General features: G+C 45.7%; 1 protein-coding gene across 3 annotated transcripts in view; it reads left to right on the top strand.

Annotated features, from left to right (window-relative positions):
- The window catches only part of LCA5 (lebercilin LCA5), a 489,123-nt gene that overhangs the window by 358,093 nt on the left and 117,533 nt on the right, over positions 1-13,497 (top strand). For all 3 annotated transcript variants that reach the window (XM_069606295.1, XM_069606293.1, XM_069606296.1), the window contains one exon: positions 6,149-6,279. In XM_069606295.1, the coding sequence (XP_069462396.1) occupies positions 6,149-6,279 (131 nt within the window). The remainder of the gene's footprint in view (positions 1-6,148; positions 6,280-13,497) is intronic.

The raw sequence follows: 13,497 nt of genomic DNA, 5'->3' as shown, positions 1-13,497 counted from the left end.
CCCATAGAAGCCAACATCTTTCCAAATCACATCACCACGAGGGCCTCTTCCGCACTGTATCAGGTATGGACAGCATTTGGATCCCAGGAGCTATCTTGGCTCATAGAGAACTGGATGGTATGTTGGGCCATTAGACCGGGAAGACTGGGTGGAGGCACTTATGTTCCTGAGGGAGATAGGTATAGAGGCTAGACTTCGCCTTATCCAGTTCAAGGTTCTACACCGGGTGTACCGCGCTAGAACAGCCCTGGTTCACTGGCGGGTGCTAGACCGGGATAACTGCCTGCACTGTGGGATGGAGGGTGGCACATTTTTTCACATGTGGTGGGACTGCTCACGGCTACAGGTATTCTGGAGCAAATGTTTTGACCAACTGCCTAGAGTCCTAGGCTCCCAGATCCCGAATGAACCCCGACTGGCGCTATTGGGTATATGGGGGGAGGTGGTGTTTACTAAATATGAAAAAAACAGTAATATCAACCGTACTGGGGCTAGCTAAAAGGCTCATCGCCACACTATGGGGTTCATCAGTCTGCCCACGTCTCGGCCAATGGTCTGCTGAAATGTTGCACTATATGGCTCTGGAGAGGAGGATATACAACTGTAGAGGCTGGCCTCAGAAGTCCCAGGAAGTGGGGTAACCATGAAACTGGACTGACCCGGGTGACCCTCCCACCCCCCAGCCAATGTGCTGATCTTTAGCAAGGCTGGAGAAAAAAATGCCTAACCAACCGTCATGACCTTTGGGTTGATCCAGTAATGACACTATGGGCACGGGCACATGCCGAGACTTGGGCTAACCCACGAGAACAGAGAAATCAATAAATGTTGTTATGTATAAAAAGAAATTTCGGGATGTGGTAGTCTGGGACTCCCTTCCCTATGTTTTGAGCACACGGCAAGGCAGGACTCCTGAGATCAGCACACGCTCAAGCTTTCCCAGCACGAGCCAACAGTTCTGCTATCAACTATCAGAGCCTTCCGTGATTAAGTCTCTTTTCTACAAAAAGTCTCTTGCCTCCAAGGACCTGATGTATTTCGAAAATAATAAACAAAAGTTCTCTTCTGCTTCTATGTTGGTTGATGCCTTTTCACCCCTGGATCCCCCTCTTCCGGGCTGAGACCCACCAAAACGTTCTTTGCAACATCAGGACCTTCGGTAGTTAAGTTTCTTGCTTCTGAGGGTCGTATGGGTTCAAAATAATAAACAAAAGTTCCTTCCTGATAGTATTGGAGGTGATATTTCTTCACCCCCGGGTCTCCCTCTTCCGGGCTCAGACCCTTCTCGATTGCTTGCCTTCCCTCTGTCTGCCTTTTTCGATGAGTGATGGCTTTTCACCTTTGGATCCCCCTCTTCCGGGTTCAGACCCCTCTCAACTGTTTGCCTTGCTTCCGTCGGGTTCACTGCGGCTTTCAACGCAATCTCATCTGTGAGATTCACAAGTCTTGATGTCTTTTTAAACAGTTCACTGTGGACATCCCTCTGTCGGGTTCACTCTTGTCAACACACTATTCATTGGGACTTTTGGCTTTGCCCCCTCTTTATCGGCATCCCCCCGTCGGGTTCACACTCACCAACTTTGCCAATTACACAGTTTCTTGAACAGTTCCTATGATGCGGGATTCACTTCCCTTAGCTTTACAATCTTCTGTCGGTCAAAGAGTTTTCGACTGTACAGAGGATTTTACTAGACCCCTTTGAACTTTCTCAAGGCCTTCTGGTAACAATAGTTTCAACAATAGGGTAGTCGCCCAGAGTTTCCCCCAGTGAGCACCCGTGTGGTGCCTGACTCCTCTGTAGCTGGTTTTCCCCTTTCATATCAACAGTTCTTTGTACTTTCGTAAATTAGCTGCTTGCTACTTTCGTTCAACACAGTTCGGTTTCTTATCGGCTCTCCCCTCGACTCACCGGCTGTGATGAATGGCTTGGCCTTTCTTGTCTCTGGAGTCAATGCCGGTACCACGGTGGCTAGTGTCTCTCCCCAGCTTGGTTATCAGCGAAGGAGGGCCCTGTATACCGTTGACATCTGCTGCAACACACGCTGGCTATTGTTCGCGGTCTTACAATTCCTTAAGTGGTGGTCTCACGGGCCTGGCTTGGAAAGGGCAAGGTTGCTTCTCTCCTGTCAACCCTCTCAATTCACGCCATCTTTCTCCTCCTCTTGAACTGCTGTGCTGAGTTAACTCTCTCGTTGTGCTGTCTGCCTTGATAATATTGTGCTCTCGTGCTCCACCTTTTATCCCAAAGGGCCTTTGGGTGTGTGTGTTTCTGTTCAGTTGCCTGACTTTGCATGACCCTTGTGGTGGTACATATCAGGTAAACTGCTCTGGTATCGTCTTTCGTGGTGTGCGGAGGTGTTCGTGTCGGGAAAGAGGAGGAAGGTAGAGTGTCTGAGTAACCTATGGGGTAGGATGGGGAAAAGGTGTTATAAGAAGGGGGATACCGCGTCTCACCCATCGGTGTCCCACTTCCACTCCCTGAGGAACCCCCCCCCCCCGTCCAGGTGATCCTCCCGCACTGGTCCACCCCAGGAACTGGATCCAATAGCAATGGCCGTGTCCTGGCCACCTGGATGACAGATCCCTGGCGACTAGTAAGTGAGACACCTTCAGGTTTCTCACATAGAGAGGTGAGAAACAGTTTGTAGAGAGGTGAAAAGAGGGGACTAAAGAGGAGAGAGAAAGTAGACATTGGAGGGATGGAAGAGGGTGAGCAGGGCATCCTATCCCTAGAGGGTGAGCAGGGCATCTTATCCCTGCGAGGGTGATCATGGCATAGGAGATGAGATGAGAAGAATATAGGGCGTAGTCCGATCAGAGAGAAAGAGAGTGACTGAGAGGATGAACCAGAATATCTGCCATTGGCACTTTCTCCCATCAAGCCATATTGACAACCCTGGGGAGTTTTAGGCTAGGGCATCTTTAGAAAGTCCCTGGTGGGAGCCATATAGATATAGTTGTTGCTTTTAGGCCCTCACTACCAGCAAGCACTAGATAGTCAGTGTTACCGATCTCTAGTTGCCAACCTGTGGAAAAGGGAAGCCTGGGCTAGGAAAGTGAGAAACCCACAGGCTGCAAGAGGGACGCCCATAGTGTACCAACCCCCCCTCCAACCCTCCTCCCCAGCTCTGGCGCATTACATTTAACAGTCTGCTCATTTTAAACCTAAACAGTCTGCTCTTATTAACCGTGAACGATATGCTCATCTTGACTTCTTTAAAAAATAAAAACCTTTGAACTCTCTTGGAGACTCTGTGAATTATTAGGACCATCTTTGACACTTCACAAACTATGCCATGCCTTGACAAGATGCTGGAAAAGGCAGTACCTAGCAGCTGATTTCACACCTAAATCTGTACTCCTCACTGCGCAACAATCAGGTTTTCGCACTTGGCATATTCTGACACTGTGACCCTACTGCTTGATTGTGCTTCTTGACCTCTTAGTGGCCTTTGACACGGTGGATCAAATGACCATCCTTGTCATTCTTGCTGCACACACATAGTAGGGTCCTGAAGTGGGTCAGTTTGTTTTTCTGTGGAAGACCTCTTACAGTTCAGTTGGGATTCTCGATGTCCCCCACTCATCGGTGGTATGAGGAGTCCCATGGCGGTCCACCCTGTTGCCCATATTGTTTTATCTTTATATGTAGCGCAAGTGATCTGATTCAAGAATTTGATGTTGCAATCCACTTGTATGCCAACGGCACGCAGGTTTACTGAAGGGCATCTACATTGCTTGGGTTGGTGCTAGGCAGCGATGGAGGCTTGGATGGCAGTCGGTTCGGATGACAGTTGTCAGCTGCAAATTTAACTCTATGGAATGCTATCGATACAATAGCACATATTGAAGAAACGACAAACTGTCAGGTTCCTGATTTCTTTGAAAGATAAAGCCATTTGTCCTTGCCAGTCTTTCTGATGTTTGGTGTAAGCCATGGTTCTGTCACTGATTGATGGGGCGACTGTTCTTATGGTAGTTACAAAGAGTACTATGTCCATTCAAATCCTCTTTCCCCACAGCAGCCTGGCTGAGAATATTGAATCATGTTTCTCATCTTATGGAAAAAGTGCACTGACTGACTTTGGAGGCAGAGATCCATTTTAAAATGCATTCTATTTTATCTGATCTCTTTGGTCCTCCCAACATCCTCCATATATGTCTCAAACCTCTAACAGCTGAGGATCATAGAGCAAGGACATCCATCTGTCTAGTCATTCCCTGAGTGAGGAAAGACAGTACGGCAAATAAAGTATTTTTGGGAGCCATTTGAGCCTTCTACAAGCTCTTGCCTGTCCATCTGAGATTGGCCCATCTCTGACAGGGAATCTTTGGGGCCTGAAAACCTGTTTACTTCTTTAATATGGTCATTAGGTTGCCCTCTGGTGCTGAAATGCAAGATTTTTCAGGCAAAGCGAGGTAGCTGCAAAGGTTTTTGTTCCTTCTGTTGGACAGCCCTTTGCTGCCTTCAGGCTAAATCTGCCCTCTGACAATGTTTAAAAAAATAAACTGAGGTGAAACAATTGTCCCTGAATAAGGCACCTTACAGCAATGTCTCACCATGTAAATAATTGAATTAAAATAGGTTAGAAGCAGGTAATTCTAGCAGTAGGAGAGTGCAAAGGGACATAGAGTCAACCTTTTAGAGCACAAAAGGTAGGGGAGATCTTGTTCTAACATTTTAGGGATCTCTGCTGCCTAAATCTAGGTTTGGATCTGGTAACAGGTTTGTGGGAAGTTATGGAGGCTAAAAATGATAGTCGTGTAGCAAGGGCTCTAAACATTCCTCTGCAAAACTAGTCTGATCTCCCCTCTTTGCAAAAAGGCATCACCCGTCCAGATGTGAGGAGCAACTTTCCTCCTTTCTGTGACGGGGCCAAGGGGGGGCTTTGCATTGTAGGGCAAATTAGCTTGCCGCCCACTTCCACCCTGAAGCTGTGTTTGGCATGAAATCTGCTTTCACTTTGTGTGTGCAAAATGATGGTGATAATGATTTGTTATTAATATGGTGCTTTTGCCAAAGCGCTGGACATAGGACATATTTCCATACAATTATATTCAAGGAACAGAAGTGAGCTTCATGAGAAGGGGGTAGGAGAATTTTGGTTTGTTGCCCACATTCTCCTGCCCACTTTCTGTTAGCACAGTTTGTCGCTAATAATCTACGTTTCCATTTTAACATAAACCTATGCTTTCGTTGCTGATCTATGTGGGGTTGAGGGTCTAAGCATGTGTGAAAGGGTTCATTCATACATTACACAAAATATTTTACACATTTTTCCACAACATTAGTTAATTCTACATTGAATGCAAAAGCACTATGTAATCAAATGTGGCAACATTATCACATGGGGTTCCATCTGGGTTGAATCCTGTATGTCATAATTGGCCGCTGTTTGCAGAACTTTAGAGAGGCAGGTCCTTTATTCGAGAATACAGTTGCTAAGCAGACCCTTCATAAAACTCTGTTTTCCCTCTGTCTGGTATTTCATCTTTTTAATTTCCTTTTTGCTTTGAAGTATTTAAATCCATTACTCCAATGACCAGTTGTCATGGAATACCACTTTTCTAGTGTCCCTTTCCTCTGCTAGGTAATTAGGCTAGGTACAATCTTTATTTGGGGATCCTTATGTGGTTGTTCACAACAGCCAGTCAGTCGTGTGGGAATATCTGGGGCACATGAGGATAGGAAGGCAGAGGCCCCAGATTATTATTCACTCATTTGGCGGCAGGTGGTCTGCCAACCTTGATAAATTAGATTGTTGAAGTTCTAACAACACAAGCCAGTTGTATAATGGCAACGATAATTGTGTTGTGGAACCCTATTCTCTTCAACCAAGTTCCAACCACCGATGGAAGAATAGGGTGCAGCCAAGAGCGGTTTGACATCCCATTACATAGCAGCATTCTGTTACCATGTCACTTGATGCCACAGACATTTCAAGAAGAGTACTTCAAGGTAACCGGGGAGAGGCAGAGGTATTGGTATAAGAGTTACTATGTTGAGTAACGTGGCACATAACGGGGAAGGAGAATCTATAGCTGAAAGCAAAATATTTGTCGTGTCTATGTTCAGGCAATCATTTAGACACCCTATTATTGAGATAATTGCTTGATTTCACTTTATTTGTTTATATTTTCTTAACAGTTTCAAGCCAGAATATAATTTCAAAAAGCGTACAAACCATTGACACCTTTCTGCCAGAAGAATTCCCCCCTCCACCAGTTTTCATTCTTGATGATACCGAACTGAAGGAGTGCCGGGAACGTCTGCAAATGGTAAGGCAGTGCTGAAGTGTCCGTTGGCCCAGTAGGCCTGTATGCATAACCTTTTGCAATAAGACCAGAAACAATGGTTTTTCCTAGCTCTTGTCTGATACAAAAAACACTCATCATGCATGGCATGTCCTAATAAAACACTGTTAAACTAACAGAGGTCAAATGTTACTGATGATAACATTTGAAACCTATGTATGCTCAAGTGTCATGTTTTGCATAGCAAATGTTATATATAATCTCCCTTTCTTGAATAGTGCCAGGTTGCAACAGCATGTTTCCCTAATATTTTTGACAGGCTATGTCATGTGTTGATTGAAGGTTTTTATACATATATATATATATAATACTTCACACGTATTGGATGCTAGCATTGTTTTCCAGATATGTTTGGGCCACCAATTAATATAGAATGTGCTGTTTGAGCGTTAGTTCAAACTGGTTAACTCCCACACTTCATGGCCTTTCAGGCACTCAGAGATCCTTGGTGTGCTTTCCAAGGGAAGCCCGCAAAGACAAGACCCATCAGGACCTCCCCCATCCAGGCAGGTAGAAGAAGGCTCAAGTAAGGGCATGTCATCAGGAATAGGGCTTAAAAAAGTACAGCCACCGTTTAAGTCAAATGGTGACCCCTGTGTCCACTACTGCAGCTGGGAAGACAACCTGCTGTAGAAGTCCACAAAAAGTCATGCAAAAAAGTACATTACGACCAGCCTGTCAGATGAACTTGTAACAGTAAGTAAAGGTTACTAGAATAGTGAGAAAAGGGAGACCATGTTCCCCTCAGCACTCCACATAAGGTTGGGTGTGCTGATCTCACACAATAAAACACAGGAGGGACAAAGGGGTGTCCCCTGCCCTGGTAACAGTAGTTGACCCAGGTGAAATAAAAAGGAAAGCTCAAGGAGCTTCCAGCAACACTGCAGAAAATGCTGCGTGCTTCAATAGTAAAATGTATATGTCGGCAAAGATGGAGGAAAGCATAACTCCATTAAAAAGTACCCAAAAGAGGTAAACAGGGTGTCCAATCACATAGTAAAAGAATGAGTGAGTGTAGAAAACGGATCCCACACATTCAGGAGGATTAGTCCAAAAAAACAATAGTCTCGCAAAAATGCTGGGGGACTCGCAAAGTGGGCAGAATTTTACTGAAGAAGGAAAATCCGCCTAACAGTTCAAAACCCACCGTCATTTAAAAATGCCTGTATTTCCTTCCAGCTTTGCTGTCTATAGAACCTAGTCATTCGGGGCATAGGGCAGTATGTCCTTTGTCCACCTAGTTTCAACATGCCCAGGCTGACAATGGCACCCTGCAACTGTGGAAGGTCTGTAGACCTAGCAACAGCTGCGCCAAACACAGTGCCCAGTATCCTTAAACATTTTGCACAAATGGGCAAGTCTAGGCTGCAGTAGTGGTTTAGAGCAGCATAGAAAATAGGTACCCTGAAGGGAGAAAACCACATGGAAAGCTTTGTTTATTTTTCAGAGAGTTGCAAACATGGCAAATTTGAATTTCTGACATACAACCCCTCCGGAATTTCCTTTTTTGTTTTGATTTTTTACTTTTTATTAAAAGGGTTCCATGGTGTGCAAGCTGTACAGAACACCATTTCTCTTGCATGCGAGTCTGGTTTGGTGCATGCTCACTTCTGTTACATGCTCATTCTCTCCACTTTGGCTAGTTGGCTAGCTGGCTGAGGAGACCCACAGTGTTAGTCAATGGGCACACTGTTCACATTGTTGACTTTCGACCTGAAAGATTCCTCTTTGCCCCTCAGTCCAGTGATGTGGCCTTATGCGGCATAGAGCTCTGTAAAAGCAACAAGGCCTTAAGTTAAAAGTCAAAGAATAGTAATGTAATGTAACAGAAGGGTGCCATGCTGTCACTGCATACAGAAACACTGGCATGTCACTGCATACAGAAACACTGACATCCTGCCCTTCTTGATCTACCTACTCTGTTTGTTCTCACATCCACCTCTGCCATGCATGCAGTCAAATGAACCCAGTCTGCATAGGTAGCTCAGGCTATATTGTTTTCTCTCTAAAGATGGCTGTGCATTACTACTAATACTAAAGATTTTTTTTCACTATGTTCAACAATGCAATACAATATTTATAGTCAATATAAAACATGTTTTCTGCATTTGCATGTTCAACACTATAGACATATAATAGATTTCTTCTGTATTTATCTTACAGACAAGCTGACATGCATTGAATGTATCTTCAACATATCTGACAAATGAACATGTATTTTGCATGTGACTACTTGTTATTCAGTGTGCATGTGTCCTGCATGTAAAATATAGCAAATCCCTCAACTGTACAGTTTGCCTGTGGGTTGATGGACCAAATCATAATCACATGTTCCACCTTTTTAGTGCTGCCACCCATAGAATACAGCTAAGTTAGACAAATATTTCAGTCCTCCTATCATATAGTCACTGACCTAGCAATTCTCACTTTGCCAGAGCACTCTATATTGCATGGCTAGTATATTATCTCTAAACTAGTCTTCTCAGCTAGTAATTGATCAGTCACTTAAATTCAAAATACAGTTTGCATGCATTGTTATGCTCTTTGATTTTTCATGTTTTATCAGACTACAGACTGCAAAAAGGGCCATTCAAACTACAGCACTTTGAAGCCATACCAATGGCAGTAGACTTTATACAAATATCATGTCACATAACATAGCATAGGGTTGTAATCTTTTATCTTGTCTAAGGCATTTTAACACATGCATCTTTTATCTGAAGGAAAGCAAAAAGTAATGTGGAGTCCTCATTTTGGTGATGCTATCTATCAGTGGTTCCATTATTTTTTTTTTGTGATGCCATCTGCGCTTCGTGTATAGGAGTCCAGAGCATTGTGTGGTGGGGTAAGTTAATGTTGCAAAAGTAATATTAGCTTAAGTACTTATGGTCCTTTGTGTGGGATGTACATGACTGCAGCTATAACGTAGATATGCTTGGGGCATGTGCAGACAAGGCACTGGATGTGATTCCTCTGGGCACACAGGACATGGTCTGCTGTCACCCCCTTTGTGGGACGCATGCTGAGCATGGTGTGCCACATATTGGGAAAGAGCCAGAGACGGTTTGCCAGGTGTCTGTCATTCAACATTTCTCCACATACACATCTGCCACTTTGGTAGTGCAGGTCAGGGGAAGTCAAATCAAGCTCTCACCCTCATTCCCTCCCAACAAGCAAACCCACCACCTGGTCCAGCCCCCTGACTAGTCACACTCACTAAGGCACGTGCCCACATTATCACACTATACACATTGTCTGGTTTCATTTAGAATTCTGTCAGCAGGACCACTTATTTGCGGGGCAGCTTTTTCATCTCCATTTCCCAGGCTGAAGTAGATAGCCCACCTTGTTTAAAGAACAGACCGTTAAAGCAAGCCAGAGATGGGAATCTGACTAACTGGAGTGCTAATGTCTGGCGGATGTCTTGCACCACAAGGTGGACTGGCAGGTGAAGGTAAGTCTCTTTTTACACACACTCCAGAATAAAGACAACGCAGTAGGGAAATAGGCCAGGAGATAGTGTTGCAAGGATAACAAGGTTTAATTGTACAGAATACAAATATTAGCAAAGGACTCTGCTGCTCGAGATCACTCTGACTCGTCCTGCTACAAACATGGGCTTAACAACCCAACAATCGTCATTACATACAGTACTAATTGGTGCCTCTGATTGGTGGCACCCTACACATGGGCCTGCTCCATAGGGGATGCCAGGCTGTGATTGGCTGGTTCTTTCCCATCGTTCAGGATCCACGTGGGTCAGATGGGCTCATCCTCGTGGTGAAGGTCAGGGCACACTTAACCAACATTGTTTCCATCTAAACTAAACATGCTAAGCCTGGTTATTATATCATTGTGGCAGGCACCTGGCCGGCACGGGAAATGGTGCATGGGGAAGAGGAGGATAAAATACAGTCATGCAGAACCACACATTCAGGGCTTTGATACCGCAGTTCCCGCACTTAAGGTCTCCACCCAGGGTTTTGATCTTTTATTTTATCCCTCCCTGTACCTTGTGTTACAAAAGATGTGTTTTCATGCTTGGAGAAATACAGCCGCGCATGCTTAGATCTTTGGTAGACACTTGATTTGTGTTGAGCCAGAGGCGTCATGCACATATTGGGGGATGCAAGGTGGGGTTATCAGGTCAGTGGTGAGGCGCTGTCTCCAGACTGGCTGGGTGGGGGTCAGAGGCCTACTGGCAATTTAGTGGAGATGAATGGACGCAGTGAGGCACCTGGCATTCCTTTGGAAGATGCTAAATATTTGCAACAATGGAGGGACGGAGGGTGAAGTGGACTTCGTGCGAATGGGGCTCTGCGGCTTGATGAGATTGGGCCTAATGAGCAGGGTTTGTGAACAGCGCAGTTCTGCAAGCTTATTCCTTTTAGGCCTAATTCAAAATGGAGTCATGTGCCATGGGTTTTCTAGTGCCATGCATCTACTGTTGGCGCTACAGTACCTCTACATGTGGCCTAATAGTGCAGATTGCTCCCCCCTTATACACTACATCACCTCATATGGTGTTCGCCTTACCTGAAAGCGCCTAGAGGGGTGGGATAGGCTTATTTCCATCCCAAAACAGATCTTCCTAGGCATGCCAAGGATGCCAGGCTGCAAGATCTTGGCTGAAGTGGCAGCATCTGCTCCTTCCTTCCTTCCTTCCTTCCTCCCTCCACTCTCTCGGGAAAACCCTTGAATGTAGGGGAACAGGGTTCCCACTTCTAAATCAAGCTGCGGTTTGATTTTACTATTAATAAAAAAGAGATTCTGACGGTGACGGAAAGAGCCTCCTTCCGCCACAGTCTTAATCACCCATTTCCTTCTACGGATGAGTGAGACATCACTCAGTTCTTCACCTCACTCGCCATATGCCACTCAGTCATGCCCCACTCACCTCATTCTCTTGCATTAGTGACTGTGGGGGCCTCATGTTAGGCAGGAGAAGCAGTTAACATGTGAAACAATGAAAATAAAGTGCATCTTATCCTCCTGAATTCCGTTGCAAATTGTCTTCGACTAACTTGTAGTAGCTTAAAAGCAAGGGATTGGGCTATAGCCCAAGCATTAAGAGCAGGTTTTTGGGCTATAGATAAATTAACCTGAGCCTTTGTCACTTCCTGTGAGGTTATCGGAGGTCAAGGGCCGTGTGCTGTCACTTACTCTACCCTTGGCATTTTGGGGAAATGACGTCCCTGGTATGTGCACACACAAACCCCTGCACACACATGTCCACATATGCGCATCTGCACACGCTTGCCTACATTGACATGCGCCCATCCCCCACAGAGATACACCACATGCTCTACACACACACACACACACACACACACACACTGACATGCGCCCACCCCCCACAGAGATACACCACACACCCCTCCCACATGCTCCAAAATAAAGTGCATCTTATCCTCCTGAATTCCGTTGCAAATTGTCTTCGACTAACTTGTAGTAGCTTAAAAGCAAGGGATTGGGCTATAGCCCAAGCATTAAGAGCAGGTTTTTGGGCTATAGATAAATTAACCTGAGCCTTTGTGCTTCAGCTAGAATGTGGGCACATTTGTGTGGGTGGGTGGGTGGGGAAGGTGGAGGTGAAAAGAGAGGTGTCGAAAAGGGAGGTGATATAGGAAATGAAGAGGGGGTAGATTTTGGGGATGAGGGAGGTAGGTATGGGGTCAGAGGGAGAGGCAGTGGGGTGGGTTTTAGAAAGGAGGAGGGTTGACATGCGCCCACCCCACTGCCTCTCCCTCTGACCCCATACCTACCTCCCTCATCCCCAAAATCTATCACCTCCCTTTTCCACACCTCTCTTTTCACCTCCACCTTCCCCACTCCTTTTAAGCATGTGACTATCATTCCCATTTTCAAAAAACCTACTGCTAATCCCTATCTCGCTTCTATTGTCCCATCTCTCTACTACCTTTCCTTTCTAAACTCCTATAACGCATTGTCTACTCAACTCTATACCTTCATCTCTAACCATTCTCTCTTCCCCCCTACCCAATCTGGTTTCCGGGCTCTTACTGAAACTGCTCTTACCTCTGTTCTCAACTCTCTCTGCTCGCTATTCTGAGCACTCCTCTATTCTGGTCCAACTGGACCTCTCTGCTGCCTTTGACACTGTCGACCATCCTCTACTCCTTACCACTCTCTCCTCATTTGGCCTTAAGGACTCAGTTCTTAACTGGTTCTCCTCCTATCTCTCTAACCGCACCTTCTCAGGCTCTTGGGGTGGCTCCACCTCCCCAATCTCTCCACTCAACCATGGTGTTCCCCAAGGTTATGTCCTTGGCCCCTTTCTCTTTTCGCTGTATACTTCCCTCCTTTCTCCTTTAATCTCCTCCTTTGATGTCTCACATCATTTCTATGCTGATGATACCCAGCTCTTACACTCTTTCTCCTCCTTCTCTCCTGACATCCACCATAAATGTCCTTCCTGCCTCTCTGCTATTAAATCTTGGATGTCCTCTCACTTCCTTACTCTCAATGCAGATAAAACTGAACTCATTTTCTTCCCTACCAACACTCTTCCTCCTCCCTCCTCTCATCCTTCCATTCTTTTTCCTCCACCCCAACTCCCCTTCTCTCCTCATGCCCGTAACATTGGTCTGCACATTGACACCCACCTCTCTCTTTCCCATCACATTTCCCTCACTGCCAGATCTTGCTGTTTTCACCTCTACAACATTCGCAAAATGTGTCCTTTCCTAACCTTCCAAGCTACTAAACTCCTCATCTCCTCCCTCCTCTTCTCCAGACTTTTCTACTGCTCTACTCTTCCCTTTGGACTCCCCTCCTCTCATCTCTCGCCCCTCAAATCTGTCTACCACTCTGCCATTCGCTCCCTCTGCCTCCTCTCACCTCACGACTCCATCTCCTCTTCTCTTAACTCACTAGGCTGGCTCTGATTCCACTCCGAGCTCAAATTTAACTTCCTCTGCCTAGTCTTCAAAGCCCTCTATGGTCTTGCCCCTCTGTACCTCTCCTCCCTTCTCACTTTCTATACTCCTTCTCGTTTTCTCCGTTCTGCAGATCTCTTCCTTCTCTCTACTCCACCTCCCCCTTGTGCCCCCTCCCGTTTCCGCTCCTTCCAACTTCTCGCTCCTTTCCACTGAAACCGCCTTCTTCTTCCCGTCTGCTCCATCACCTCCTATCCCTTATGTCGCACTTCTCTAAAATCAT

The sequence above is a fragment of the Ambystoma mexicanum genome, chromosome 4p, assembly GCF_040938575.1.
Source record: "Ambystoma mexicanum isolate Mex_15411 chromosome 4p, UKY_AmexF1_1, whole genome shotgun sequence".
NCBI classification, from domain to species: domain Eukaryota; kingdom Metazoa; phylum Chordata; class Amphibia; order Caudata; family Ambystomatidae; genus Ambystoma; species Ambystoma mexicanum.
This window is presented reverse-complemented; position numbering and strand designations above follow the sequence as displayed.